General features: G+C 38.9%; 1 protein-coding gene across 5 annotated transcripts in view; it reads right to left on the bottom strand.

Annotated features, from left to right (window-relative positions):
• COL11A1 (collagen type XI alpha 1 chain) overlaps window positions 1–14755 on the bottom strand; it is a 255883-nt gene that overhangs the window by 121594 nt on the left and 119534 nt on the right. For all 5 annotated transcript variants that reach the window (XM_040359914.1, XM_040359918.1, XM_040359916.1 and 2 more), the window contains 4 exons: window positions 3278–3331; window positions 3100–3153; window positions 769–822; window positions 534–587 (listed from right to left, as the gene is read on the bottom strand). In XM_040359914.1, coding sequence (XP_040215848.1) covers window positions 534–587; window positions 769–822; window positions 3100–3153; window positions 3278–3331 — 216 coding nt within the window. The remainder of the gene's footprint in view (window positions 1–533; window positions 588–768; window positions 823–3099; window positions 3154–3277; window positions 3332–14755) is intronic.

The following is a 14755-nucleotide window of genomic DNA, read 5'->3' as shown; positions in this document are numbered from 1 at the left end:
CAGCGGAGGTTCCCTGCGATTAGCTGTGAGTGCAAAGTCCCATTGAAAGCAATGGGAGACTGACAGCACCCACAGTCATTTGCTGCCATTTGCCAATAATCACTCATGCAGCAATAATCTGCAGATGATTTGCCCTTGATGCAGACAGTTAAAAAAAAAAAAACCTTATCAGTAAAAACTAAATGGTACTTGTTGAAGGTGTAAACATTGCAAGATACCATGTGCCTAGCTTGGAAAGGCATGAACTGCCTATAAACCACATTATGAAACTTTCCTTGTAAATCTGTATTTAAACAGTATAACAGTATTTTTAAACAAATATACTGTGTTATAACAAATGGTTAAGTGGGTTTCCTGTTTTTTTTTCACATTTATTCGATTTTGCAAGCCAAAATATATTCTGAAATCAACAATAAGAGAATAAAGTAGAGGGCACCCTCTGCTGGAGCAATATTAGAATTACAATTTTCTTCTAAAAATAGGAAAATATTTCCCTAAAGACTACGATTTGATTTCCCCAAGGATTTACTTACCCTGTGCCCTTTCTCTCCGGGGAGACCTGGAAGACCGTCAAAACCTCTGTCACCCTGCAATGTACAAAAATTGAGGCGTTCAAAGTTATTGCTAAGAACCATCAGTATCTTATCTGCCTATTACTGTTTTACTGGTCAGACAGAACAGAATCATTCTATGTAATAAGTAAAAAAAGAAAAAAAAAAGAAACATATATTTTTTCTAAAAATGTTAAAAAGATAAAGAATACTATACCTTTGAACCAGGTTCTCCGGGCATTCCACGAGCTCCATCAGTTCCAGGACGTCCCTGAAATTGGACATGTCATATTAATAAATAGCAAAACCTTAATGCATTGGACAGCATAGCATTACTAATTCCTTTACCAGAAGCTTGCTGATTCCCAACGGAGGAAGAAAAGACAAAATGTGTACCTAATAAACTTTAATTACAACATTTAAGATGCTGAAAGTTAAACTAAGTAGAGGCCGATGTATGTTTTTTTCTTGCATGCTTCTGTAATTAAATTAAAAATACAACCCTGTAGAATGTTGTACCTTGTCAGCTTCCTTCAAAGCATAAAAAATGCAGCTATAGGGACTTAAAATGCAAGCTAAAACATTCAGTTTGGTCTTCAGGTTTGCTACAGAACTGACTATACCCATATCAAATGTTTTGAAAACTTGCAATTAAAATTGTTGTATTAGCAAAAATAAATGTATCATTGAAACACCAGAAATTGGTAAAAGAGCAGACCTAATATAAACATACTTGCTTGCTGCAATTTCCCTGACTGAAAAAGGCCATCAATGGTAAATCAATCATGAACAAAATGTACCGTATGTACTCAAAATAGAAGCATAACAGACTGAAATGATCCACAGTTTAATGAAAACATTACAATATGACATAGAATCAACTAGATGTATTTATCTATCTATATAAACATTTTTAAATAAAATAAGTAGATAAAATGGGACAGTGATCCATACCTAAGGGTCAAAGGCCAAAGGAACTCGAGGAGCTAGAGCGATGTATTGCTCATCTCTGTAGACAGAACTTGGAATGTCAGCATCATGCCAAAATCAGAGTTCCCGCTATTGGAATCAATTGCTGGGACTTGCAGTCCTATCTGAAGAAACCTCCTATGCCAAGTATGGACTTTTATCCTATGCAGGTATGCTGGTGTAGCCACAAGCTCAAACTTAGGGACTAGGGATGTTAGTTAAAGACTGCACTTATGTTGATCTGTTGTCTGAGAATGTCATCATGCTTAAAGCTTAAGTAACCCCTGCTATCATTTTAGCCAACTGCCATGATGCTGCACATGTGATCAGTTATAACACCAGACACTGAATGGTTTAACAGTTTGGTTGAGAGCACAACCAATGGGAGTGTTACATTTCCGGCACGTGCTGGAAATTAAACTTTTTTTATGGATGGGTTTACTTCTGATTTAAGTAAAAACATGGAAATGTTGTCCTTGCCTGGTCTGAAGTTACTCAAGGGGTATAATGCAATTAACCGGCACACATACAGCTACAGCTTGGGTCACTAAGCACATTGGAGTATGAGGATATCAGTGTAAGGCCCCGTACACACGGCCGAGGAACTCGACGTGCCAAACACATCGAGTTCCTCGGCCAGTTCAGTCCTGGAGCCGCCGAGGACCTCAGCGGGCCGAGTTCTCCCATGGAACAACGAGGAAATAGAGAACATGTTCTCTATTTCCTCGCCGAGGTCCTCGTCGGCTTCCTCGGCCGAAAGTGTACACACGGCCGTGTTTCTCGGCAGAATTCAGCCAGAAACTCGGTCGGAAGCTGAATTCTGCCGAGGAAACTGGTCGTGTGTACAGGGCCTAAGAGTTAACACAGAGTAGAGTAAAGCAAGTGGTTACCAAGGGTAATGGAGGTCCACCAAGTGGCCTGTCTTAAGGGTGTACATATGGCAGGTGGGGCAGATTGTAGCAGGAGGAGTTGTTGTCAGCACTCTCTCCATGAGCATGTCCATTTCTAATAGCAACCGGAGCAGATCAGCACCGCAGAGGTCCCCAGCCTGTACACAGGTACAGAAGAGGTAAGTAAAGTGCCATGATGGAGTCCATACTAGGTGCATGGTGGGGTTCCACACCATTACTGGGAGTGAGGTATCGGTGATGTGCTGAACAGGGGGATAGGGCAAGGGCTCTGCGTGTCCCTTCTAAATGCATCAGTGACCATGATAATGTACACTGACATCAAGGGAATTTATTAGAGACCAGTCCTCTGTTCCAGTGAAGGTACCCTATGTGTAAGGCAGTGACCCTAATCAAAGTGCCTAGCATAGCCCAAGAGAATCTACCCGGGGTAGGACTCCTATGTGACTCTAACTTGGCACTCAAAAAGGAGGGAAACATGGAGGAAGTGCCTACCCTTGCATGTATTTAGTCCTTCTGACCAATACACTTGTTCTGAGTGTCAATGAGTACTCGTCGGTCTTTATGAACATGCATCAAATCTTGAAACTTGTTTGAGGCTTAATATCTCCTTTTTCTTCAATTATTGCGACATTATGTAATATTAGGACAGGTAATAAAACTTCACTTACTCTTTTACCAGCTTTTCCCATTGAACCAGGTGATCCTTGAATTCCTCTAGGACCCTGTAACACAAAATAGTTAAGGTTACATGTGTGCACTGTATTTATAATGCAGGAAATATAATGATAATTATTATAAGGGTACCGGTAATTAAAAAAAAAATTGCGAGTAACAAAAATTACTTACCTGGGGCCCTGAATCACCTGCCTCTCCCTTAATGCCTGCAGAACCTGGAGACCCCTAGAAAGAAAAACAATAGAAAATAATTTTAGACAACTATAGACATGGGGGGGGGGGGCTGGGGTAAATCACTTATGTGCCGCCCAAAAGGTACTTATCAATATATAGACAAAATAAAAAAAAAGTCAAGAAGGAGCTGCATACGCTACACCCTTTATCATTAATAAAAAGGATTGCAGAGCTGAGATTTTCATACATGCCAAGCAACGCAGTCCGGTACAGATGACAAGGGGAAGGTTATGCTCTTCATAGAATAGTGCATTATCTCATGACAATAGTCTATTTAAAAAATTGGAATAATGAAAGCTGCTAAGTCTCTGTGACATAGTGCTGTCACTCAAAGCTAAGGCCATTAAACCATTTTGTGGTTTATAACATAGATTGACAGCATAAATGCTGCTGACAATAATCCTTGTAAATGTCCATATTTTATAAGCTTTCCTGCTGAGTATCACAACATTTCTATTGCTGATGAAAACTGCCACTCTCCCTAAAAATATTGTTTGATATACTTGTATAAACAATGGGCAGATTAAGCTACTTGTTCCAGAGGTATACGTGACTTACGTAAATAGCTACACATTATTTCCTGCTGGAATTCCCAAGTATGTATTTTTCCTCTTGAATTGGCCATAAAACTGGGAACACATTTACAACCTCTCTATGACAAATATCATAGGCTATGAGGATATTTAGGTTACTAGCCCTTAATCAAAATTGAAACATCAACTTTATGAAGACACATTCTTACGTCATCTTTTTAATGCTGCTAGATCGTGCATTGCCCGGAATTGTAGGGATACGAGGCCCCCTGCAATATCTCTATGGCTTACAAGAATTGAAGAGGTAAATAATATGGAAGATCTGTTACTATCAGCCCAAAATCAATATGAGATTTACTCTCAAACTTGGGTCTACTGGATATATTTAAATTTTCGGAAAAAAAAGGAAAGACATTATTGGCATCCTGAGGTTTATTAAACATAGTACTAGAAGACTTATTGGGTCCCCCATCTGCCCTGCCGGCGACTATACCTGTTCTGGTTCTTTCCTCAAGCACCTCCCCCCCCTTCCCTTTCCTTTTTTTTCTCGTCTCTCCTTCTTCTCCCCTTTCTCACTTTTTACTGCAAACTCTTCCTTTCCACCTTTTCTAATTTATTAATCTTACTTTAAAGGTGTTAAAGAAAAATACGTTGTCCGTGCATCCAGGACAGCAATGGTCAATTGAAGTTAGAGCATGGACCCCTCCATTAATAGTCCGTGTCTTGGAGCTTCTATGATTATTATTCGAGTGTGTATAAGTTTGCTTTGTGTTCAATTTATTGATGTATCTGATCAAATGGATCGGCAGTTTTGTGTATGCTGGATAATTTAAATAAATAATTTGAAAAAAAAAAAGCAGACACACTGGGGCTGATTTCCTAAAGAAGTAGAGTCTGTTCTCCTAGCAAAGTGAATGTTCCCTTGCAAAGCAAGTGTTTCTTTAAAGTGTGAATCTGTGTTTACATTGAATATCCAATTATGTACAACAAAAATTCCAGCATTTGATTAGGTAACCTTATTCATTACCATACACGTTATGTAGTAAAAATACACTCTGAAAAGTGTACAGCCTTTAATAAATAAATCCTGCAGTATTTTGGTTTGTATGAAAGTTGTAGTAGAGCACATTAGTGCGGCCATACAAGCCTAATTATGCTGGATATATTTGTATCTATTGGTGGTAGCAAGGCTGCTTTGATTTTGTTTTCAAATGATGGCTAAAAGGGGTTGAAATTGCCTGCAAATTGCCTGAAAATAAGGGAAAAGCTCTATTGATAGACTTTTACTGAACCAATATACTCTCTACATGGCTGATCTTGTAATTGATTGTTGTACTCTAACACTGGGATTGTTGCTCCTTTCAGTGGTTGCAGATCTGTATGTAAAATGCCCTCATCAAAATATGATGCAGAAAAAAAAAAAAAATTGATATATGTTGTTAAACATTACCAATAGGTAAATGTTTGCTTATCAACTAAAAATAGCTTATCTGCTAAAAATTACTTGAATACTTTGACCACCAAATGCGAAGAGAGGACTCATTGGAAAAGGCCCTGATGCTGGGAAACATGGAAGGAAAATAGAGAATGACAGAAAACAAGATGGATAGATAGCATCATCAAAACAATGAACATGAAAATAAGAACGCTCCGGGAGGCAGTGGAGGACAGAAAAGCCTAGGGCGCTATGGTCAATGAGGTCACGAAGTCTCGGAAATGACTAAACAACTGAAAAAAAACAAAAATAGCTGAAAGTTTCAGTGTATTTATCTACTAAAAATAGCTGACAGTTTCAATGTATTTATCTACTAAAAATAGCTGAAAGTTTCAATGTATTTATCTACTAAAAATAGCTGACAGTTTCAATGTTTTTATCTACTAAAAATAGCTGACAGTTTCAATGTATTTATCCAGCAAATTTAGTTAACTGTTTCACTGTAATCCAAAGTAGAGGCACTTGACCAAAAGCCCTTTACAACATTTTTAGGATGCTTCTGCAATAGTGTTACTTATCTGATAGAGTCAGCCTTACTATGGTAAACACTATAATGTCAGCATTTGAAATACCTTAAAAGATGGAACATTGTTATCTGTTTATGAAAATACTACACGTACAAAGTGTACAATCCCTTTATACGTTTGGTTTGGTCATAGCTAGTACAATACATGAGAAGACTGTAGAGTACAATCCCTAAGGGGCTATAGACAGACATTTGCAGCTGCGGTTACAGAAGTAGCACAATGTACTGCGTCTCGGTGGACTCGACATCAACCTTTAACTCAAAGAAGTGCTGCATCTGGAATGTATCCCGTTCAGCCTGGAGGCATTCATTTATAAATACAAGATATGTTTAAGGTTTATTTGGACATATGCCTTTGGAAGCATATTTTGTTTTTGCAGACAAAATTATTCAATATAATAAACAACAAAGTAAACTAAATTAGTGATGGCCCATTGCCATTCACACATACATTACTAAAGTGAATTATGCATTTTTCGTCTGGTTGAAATATACAGTATTTCACAAAAGTGAGTACACCCCTCAGATTTTTGTAAATATTTTATTATATCTTTTAATGTAAAACACTGAAGCAATTACACTTTGCTACAATGTAAAGTAGTGCAGCTTGTATAACAGTGTACATTTTCTGTCCCCTCAAAATAACTCAACACACAGCCATTATTGTTTAAACCGCTGGGAAAAAAAAGTGAGTACACCCCTAAGTGAAAATGTCCAAACTGGGTTCATAGTGTCAATAATTTGTGTGGCCACCATTATTTTCCAGCACTATCACAGAGTGTTACTAAACCCACAACAGTAAAATCTGTCTGTATATGCAGCATAAAATGCTAGTTATACTCACTGTGGAACTTAAAGGGGTTGTAAATCTTGGCGTTTTTTCACCTTAATGCATCTTAAGGCTGACCCCCCCCACCCCTTCAACCTCTGCAGCAATGCTGGCAGCACTCATACATCTATTTCCCAAAGACAACTTCTGCATATGACGCTGAGCACATGCACTCAACTCCTTTGGTTGACCATGACGAGGCCTGTTCTGGGTGGAACATGTCCTGTTAAACTACTGTATGATCTTGGCCACCGTGCTGCAGCTCAGTTTCAGGGTCTTGGCATTTTTCTTATAGCCTAAGCCGTCTTTATGTAGAGCAACAATTATTTTTTCAGATCCTCAGAGGGTTCTTTGCCATGAGGTGCCATTTTGAACCTCCAGTGAACACACATGCACCCATTCACGCCTGGGAATGACTGGGAAGAGAAGATGGCTAATTGGGCCCAATTTGGAAATTTTCACTTAGGGGTGTACTCACTTTTGTTGCCAGTGGTTTATACATTAATGGCTGTGTGTTGAGTTGTTTTGAGGGGACAACAAATTTACACTATTATACAAGCTGTACACTCACTACTTTAGCAAAATGTAATTTCTTCGGTGAAAAGATATAATAAAATATTTACAAAAATGTGAGGGGTCTAATCACTTTTGTGAGATACTGTATGTGACTGTTGTCTATAGTTTTATGCAGCTAGGGAAAAGTGACTGTAGAAATGTCATGAGGATGTTTTTTAAAGGGGTCAAAGATTCTCTTAGCTTAAAGCTGAACTCCGGACATGAGAAATGTAATTTAAATAAAGTATAACTAAAGGCTAAACTTGTGGAGATTGATTAAAATGCTTGTCAGTTTTTATTGCTGCCTGTGCCCCCGTTAGGGAGATTCACCCTCTCTATTTGTTCTGTTAGCCATTATCATTGAAAGTGAAATTAAAAGAAAATCCCAAATTTTGGGTTGTCCCCAGAAAAGAAATAGAGGGGAAATCTTCCAATGGGCACACTAGTTCTGGTGACCTGGGGGTCCCCTAGGAATTCCCTTAAAGTGGTTGTATGGCTTCAGTTTTAATTTTTTTAATAACAAACATGTTATACTTACCTCCACTGTGTTCGTTATGCACAAAGTGGCCCCGATCCTGGTCTTCTGGTGTCCCCCGGCGTCTGTCTCGGCTCCTCCCTGCAAGCACTAACCCCCTTCATGGGAAGCTGTTTACCAAGGGGGTTAGCTTGCGGGCACGCTCTCGTGATACAGCCGGCGGCTATAGCCGCCGACTGTATCACTCGGCCCTGCCCCCTGGTGTGCCACATCATTGGATGTGATTGACAACAGCGCAAGCTAATGGATGTGCTTCTATTAACCTCCAATGACGAGCCGCCTCAAGCAGGGGGAAACCATCGCGGGAACGAGCCCACAGAGTTTCTTGGCTTAGGTAAGTAAAACAGGGGGGCTGGGGGGCCGAAAGTGCAAGGTGTTTTTTCCACTTAATGGTTTAAGGTGAAAAAACACAAAGCTTTACAACCCCTTTAATTTGCAGGGATTTCCTCTCACTTTCTGTTTGACTATGGGACAGGAATTGAAGGAAAATCTCCACAATGGGACACAGAGGGTAAAAACAATCTGATAGGAGTTATAACCCTCCCTTGCTCTATCCAAAATGAAAAAGTTTTGCCCATAGTTCTACTTTAAATATGTTCCTCTGTAGCTACAGCAACAAAAAAAAAAACACGTTGAGTGCAACAAACATCTCTGCAATCTTACTATTCAAAAGTAACAATGACATCATCATTGCACATAGCCTGTGCAGACAGCAAAGCTGTGGGAGGGACTTAGCAGGCCCAACCCACTACAGGCTGGGGGAGGAGACAGGACTAATAACCCTGAACAAGAAGTGAGAGCAGCAGTGACTGGACTATATTACAGGAAGCTTTTGTACAGAGGCAGAGCTGGATAACAGCACAGATGTGGAAGAAATACACAAAGCATTCCAAGATTCAAGACTACCCGTGTATCTTATATTTTGACGATATTTGCTATTTCTGGAATTCAACTTTATCAACTTTTTTACCAAAAGCACTCAGGTACAATAACAAAGGGTTCGGGACTTACTTTCAAGGCCATATTTAAAGATGGTGCTTTTACGAATAGATATATACATAAATGGTGGTACACTTTCACAAAAGCTTTAGGCCATTAGCCCCGCACAGCTACACTGTTTTTAAATTGTGACAGGGGGAGGGTATCCCCCGCCCTCTGTCACAGGGAGGGAAGGATCATGAGGGAGAGGAGGCAGGAGCTGGAACATGTTTCATGTTCCACCCTAAATATTGGTGGAACATGTAACATTATACAAAGGTGAATTTAACCTTTTAAGTGGAAGAAAAGCAGAACTATAACTATTATTCTCCTTTAAGAGGTGTGAAAGGAGGTGTGTCCTTTGCCTACATACATTTGCTAATAGGTGTCCCTTGTTCCCATCTCAAAACATTAGGAGGTATGTAATGGATATATTTCCTTGTGCCTTTCCAGACTGTCACACATTTTACTGTTTACAGATTGTATTGGTCTATTCCCACAGGCTTCTTACAGCATGGCCTTCAGGGATGACAGAAGGAGGGCCTTTTTGATCATCCTGTAGCTCAATCTGATCAACTGAAAAATCCAAACAAAATCAAAACAATCTTTAAAATTTTAAATCATGGATCGGTAGGAAATGGACTGTCTCATCCATGTAACTGCAAGAGAGCGTCGCTGCTGACAACAGACAACAGACACAATCTGACCTTTGTCTGTCCAAATTCACATTGGAATTTTGACGGAATTCCATCGGAGTAAAATAGAACGGAATTTTCGATGGAATTACTCCGATGGGGCATACACATGGTCAGAATTTCCGATTGGAAAAAGTCAGTCGGACTTTTTCCATCGGAAATTCCAATCATGTTTACGGGACATTACTGGCTGGATTATCATATTTAAATAGAAGAAAGAAAGCTTAAAAAAGGGAACCAATGCAGCCATCACATATTATAATTGGTATGCTGCAATAATATAATTAATATTTTCTTTTGGGTTTAATATTGCTTTAAATTATCCTGCCATGATCCAATGAAATTGGGATTTTTTTGATAACAGAAATTAGTTTTCACAAATTTTTTAATAATAAATCAGCCTTATTATGTCAGTGTTATAGATTATTCCTTCATTCAGATGGTAAAAGCAGTTTAATGCCGGTGCTATTTCTGACTTTTATATCACTATCAGGTCAAAAAATTAAATAACACTCAGTAAAGTAGTGTTAAAAGCAAACAATTATGTAGTACCTATTAATGGATTAATGTAGTTCGTGCTTTTCTTATTGTATTTTTTATTAAATATAGTCAGTGGTCTAATCTTTAAAAAATTTGAGAGAAACTAAAGAGGAAATAAAGTTGCATGTTGCTGTGCCCAATAATTTAGATATTAGTGCTCATCCTTGTAGACTGTAATGGAAAATACTGTCTTTGGTTGTTGCTAAAGGTACAATGTCCACATTTTGTTTGCTTCAGTTTTTCCTTCTTTAACTTTTTTTCCTGTTATTATACACAGTGACACAGAATTCTCTTACGCTCCAAAAAATCCACCAGGGGTTTATTGTCAGTAATAAAACAATTTTCCTACATTTGCTGGAAACAGTCTGTGTTTAATATTTATAAACACTATATATTCTCCAATATAGGCATAGATTAGAAACTTTAAATGTACTATTTAATGCACACTTGCATTGTTCCCAAAATAATGTGGTTACTGAGCCTTTCTTTGTGCTCTTATCTAATAAAATAACTGGACGTCTACAGCCTCCTTGTGGTACAAGAGCTAAACGGTTCACATAGGGATTCACACAGGTTTATAAACATGCATTAATATCCCATATTCTGGTAGCTAGAGGCAGTAAAACTGCAGAACTAATATCCAAAACCCCTCACGCCTCTTTAATGCACCAACAGCTATAGAACATTTATGTACTGTTATTCAAGCTGTTCTCTCTGTGTCAAGAAGACTACTGTTTTCAATCCCTGTACTTCAAGGTTATCGACCTGCTATACGTGCTCTATAACAGTGTAAGGTAAAATGATGTGTAAATAGCAGACTGACCAAGGAAAATATATATATATAGTGCTACTCGTGGCATGGCTTTAACCACTTAAGCCCCGGACCAATATGCAGCCTAAAGACCCAAGGTGTTTTTACAGTTCGGGACTGCGTCGCTTTAACAGACAATTGCGCGGTCGTGCGACGTGGCTCCCAAACAAAATTGGCGTCCTTTTTTCCCCACAAATAGAGCTTTCTTTTGGTGGTATTTGATCACATCTGCGGTTTTTAGTTTTTGCGCTATAAACAAAAATAGAGCGACAATTTTGAAAAAAAAGCAATATTTTTTACTTTTTGCTGTAATAAATATCCCCCAAAAACATATATAAAAACATTTTTTTTCCTCAGTTTAGGCCGATACGTATTCTTCTACCTATTTTTAGTAAAAAAAATCGCAATAAGCGTTTATCGATTGGTTTGCGCAAAATTTATAGTGTTTACAAAATAGGGGATAGTTTTATTGCATTTTTATTTTTTATTTATTTTTTACTACTAATGGCGGCGATCAGCAATTTTTTTCGTGACTGCGACATTATGGCGGACACTTTGGACAATTTTGACACATTTTTGGGACCATTGTCATTTTCACAGCAAAAAATGCATTTAAATTGCATTCTTTATTGTGAAAATGACAGTTGCAGTTTGGGAGTTAACCACAGGTGGCGCTGTAGGAGTTAGGGTGCACCTAGTATGTGTTTACAACTGTTTGGGGGTGTGGCTGTAGGAATGACGTCATCGATCGTGTCTTCCCTATAAAGGGAATGACGCGATCGATGCGCCGCCATAGTGAAGGACGGGGAAGCCGTGTTTACACACGGCTCTCCCCGTTCTTCAGCTCCGGGGAGCGATCGCGACGGAGCGGCTATAAACAAATAGCCGCGCCGTGGTCCCGGATCGCTCCCCGAGCGGACCCGACCTCCGCATGTAGCGGGGGGGGTCCCGATCGGACCCCCCACCCGCTAATAGGCGAGGACGTACGTGTACGCCCATGTGCCTGTACGTGCCATATTGTGGACGTATATGTACATGCGGGGGTCGGGAACTGGTTAAAACAAATGCTGTCAGGTTGAATCATCAGATTATGTATCATCCTAAAAAAAGATCTCCCTAATTGAGGTCCCACCTCTACATACCAGCTGCAAACTTCATTATATGTCGCTATCTCAGTTTACCTTTATTTTACTATATACTATAGAGAAAACAAAAAGCTAAAGGAAACTTCTTTTACAACGGTAGGAGTTTGACTTAAAGAAAAATTCCAGGTATGGAAATGTTTACCTTCTCGGTAATGCACTAGGTGCGTGCACCTGCTTGTTTTCTTTAGTAAACATTGGGAAAGTACATGGTACCACATTATATATGTGTGTTGTGGTGCATTAGCATTCATTGTTAAATGCATATTTAGGCCTATTTGCACTATAGCACATCATAACTCACAGATGCAAAGGCTCTGTGTGTTTTGGTACAGTACTATTGAAAAATAGAGTAGGACATATTTGCATTAACCACTTAAGCCCCGGACCTTTAGGCAGCTAAATGCCCAGGCCAGGTTTTGCGATTTGGCACTGCGTCGCTTTAACAGACAATTGCGCGATCGTGCGACGTGGCTCACAAACAAAATTGGCGTCCTTTTTTCGCCACAAATAGAGATTTCTTTTGTTGGTATTTGATCAACTCTGCGTTTTTTATTTTTTGCGCTATAAACAAAAATAGAGCGACAATTTTGAAAAAAATGCAATATTTTTTATACTTTTTGCTATAATAAATATCCCCCAAAAACATATAAAAATGTTTTTTTCCTCAGTTTAGGCCGATATGTATTCTTCTACCTATTTTTGGTAAAAAAAATCGCAATAAGTGTTTATTGATTGGTTTGCGCAAAATTTATAGCGTTTACAAAATAGGGGATAGTTTTATTGAATTTTTATTAATTATTTTTTTTTTACTACTATTGGCGGCGATTAGCGATATTTTTCGTGACTGCGACATTATGGCGGACACTTCGGACAATTTTGACACATTTTTGGGACCATTGTCATTTTCACAGCAAAAAATGCATTTAAATTGCATTGTTTATTGTGAAAATGACAGTTGCAGTTTGGGAGTTAACCACAGGGGGCGCTGTAGGAGTTAGGGTTCACCTAGTGTGTGTTTACAACTGTAGGGGGGTGTGGCTGATGTCATTGATCGAGTCTCCCTATAAAAGGGATCACTCGATCGATACACCGCCACAGTGAAGCACGGGGAAGCCGTGTTTACATACGGCTCTCCCCGTTCTTCAGCTCCGGGGAGGATCGCGATGGAGCGGCTATAAACAAATAGCCGCGCCGTCGTCCCGGATCGCTCCCCGAGGTAAGCCGCACGCCGCACGCAGCGGGGGGGTCCCGATCGGACCCCCCACCCGTTAGAAGGCAAGGACGTATATATACGCCCATCTGCCTGTACGTGCCATTCTGTGGACGTAAATAGGCGTGCGGCGGGCGTTAAGTGGTTAAAGTGCATTAACAGCCCATTCAAAATGAATGGCCTTCTTAATGCAACACATCTGTAAGCAAAAAAGATGAGCACTGACAAAGCGTTGTGGTGCGACTGGGCCCTTTTAAATTCAACAAATGAAATATAGAAATTAGTGTAACATAGGGTAGGTGTGAAAATAAAACGGACAGCATGCTTCTTCTTATACTTTTACTAAGGGCTGTCCTTATTTAGCTGTGCTTAGGACAGCCTGATATCAAATTGCAAATTGGTTTTAGATGGAGTTAGGGCTGGTTCACACTACTGCAACTTCAAAATTGCACGATTTGCCATGATTTCGTGGCCGAAATTTCAGGGAATGCCAGTCTATAGAGCTGAATTTGCATTGCACAAGGACCCTTTTTTTAACGCAGCTTAGATTCGCAACGCGCTGGTGTGAACGGCACTCATGGAAAACTATGTTAGTAAAATGACTTGCGAATTTGAGCAATCGCAACGGATCAAATTCGCAATAGAATTCGCAGCAGTGTGAACCAGCCTTTACACTTTTCAACCTGTGACCAAAATGTTTTACTAACATCAACCCCATAGCAATAAACAATTGTAAACAGTCTGTTAGTTTCCCCAAGTTTAATCAAATATATAGCCTTCCATTTTAGCATCTAAAGTTTTGTTAAACGATAATCACAATGGTTATATCAGTGAGCTTTTTATGTGCTGGGTTGCTTGTTTCATTATTTTGCAGCTCATAAACTTCATTAGACAAAATGTGTAATCGTAATGCTCTAGCTGCAATCAATGTTGTCCACACATCCATGCTTTAATGGATCATGGAATTGTTTTCAATACAAGAGTTTCTCGCAAATAAAATATGCAATGCTGCATGTGGTTTACCAAAGTGGTAATTAAGCAGCCTAAAAAATGGTGATTTCACATTTAACGACCTCGATCAATAACATTCTTTTGTAACTAGAGAAAGCTCCAAAAATAATATATTTTGTTTTGATGAAGAAAGACCTATTAAAACTTTGGATTATATCCTATTAAGAGTTATTGGGCTAATAAGCAAAAAAATAAGCCAAATGGTGGCAAATCTGTATGCATGTTTAAGTCAGTACATAGACTTGAAAGGAATAGCTATGTCTTGCATTATTCGTTTTGTCATTCAAATTATTTGTTTAGTCTTTAATGAAGTGATTCCTTAATGCTTTGTCTAAAACTATTCAGATTTTGGCTCTTACTTATATTCTAATAACTAGAAGAACATAATCTTTAGATTCAAGGCTGGACTTAAATCTGTGTATTGTGGTAATGCATGAAACTGATATGCTTTGCATTTTTTTGCCATAATTATTAATACCATCCAACAAACCTTGGCAGTGTACCACAAATCAGGTGTATTTAAGCACACCACTGAACACAAATATGAAACAA

This window comes from Rana temporaria, chromosome 7 (assembly GCF_905171775.1).
Source record: "Rana temporaria chromosome 7, aRanTem1.1, whole genome shotgun sequence".
Lineage (NCBI taxonomy): Eukaryota > Metazoa > Chordata > Amphibia > Anura > Ranidae > Rana > Rana temporaria.
The sequence above is the reverse complement of the archived record's forward strand: the minus strand, read 5'-3'. Positions and strand labels throughout refer to the sequence as shown.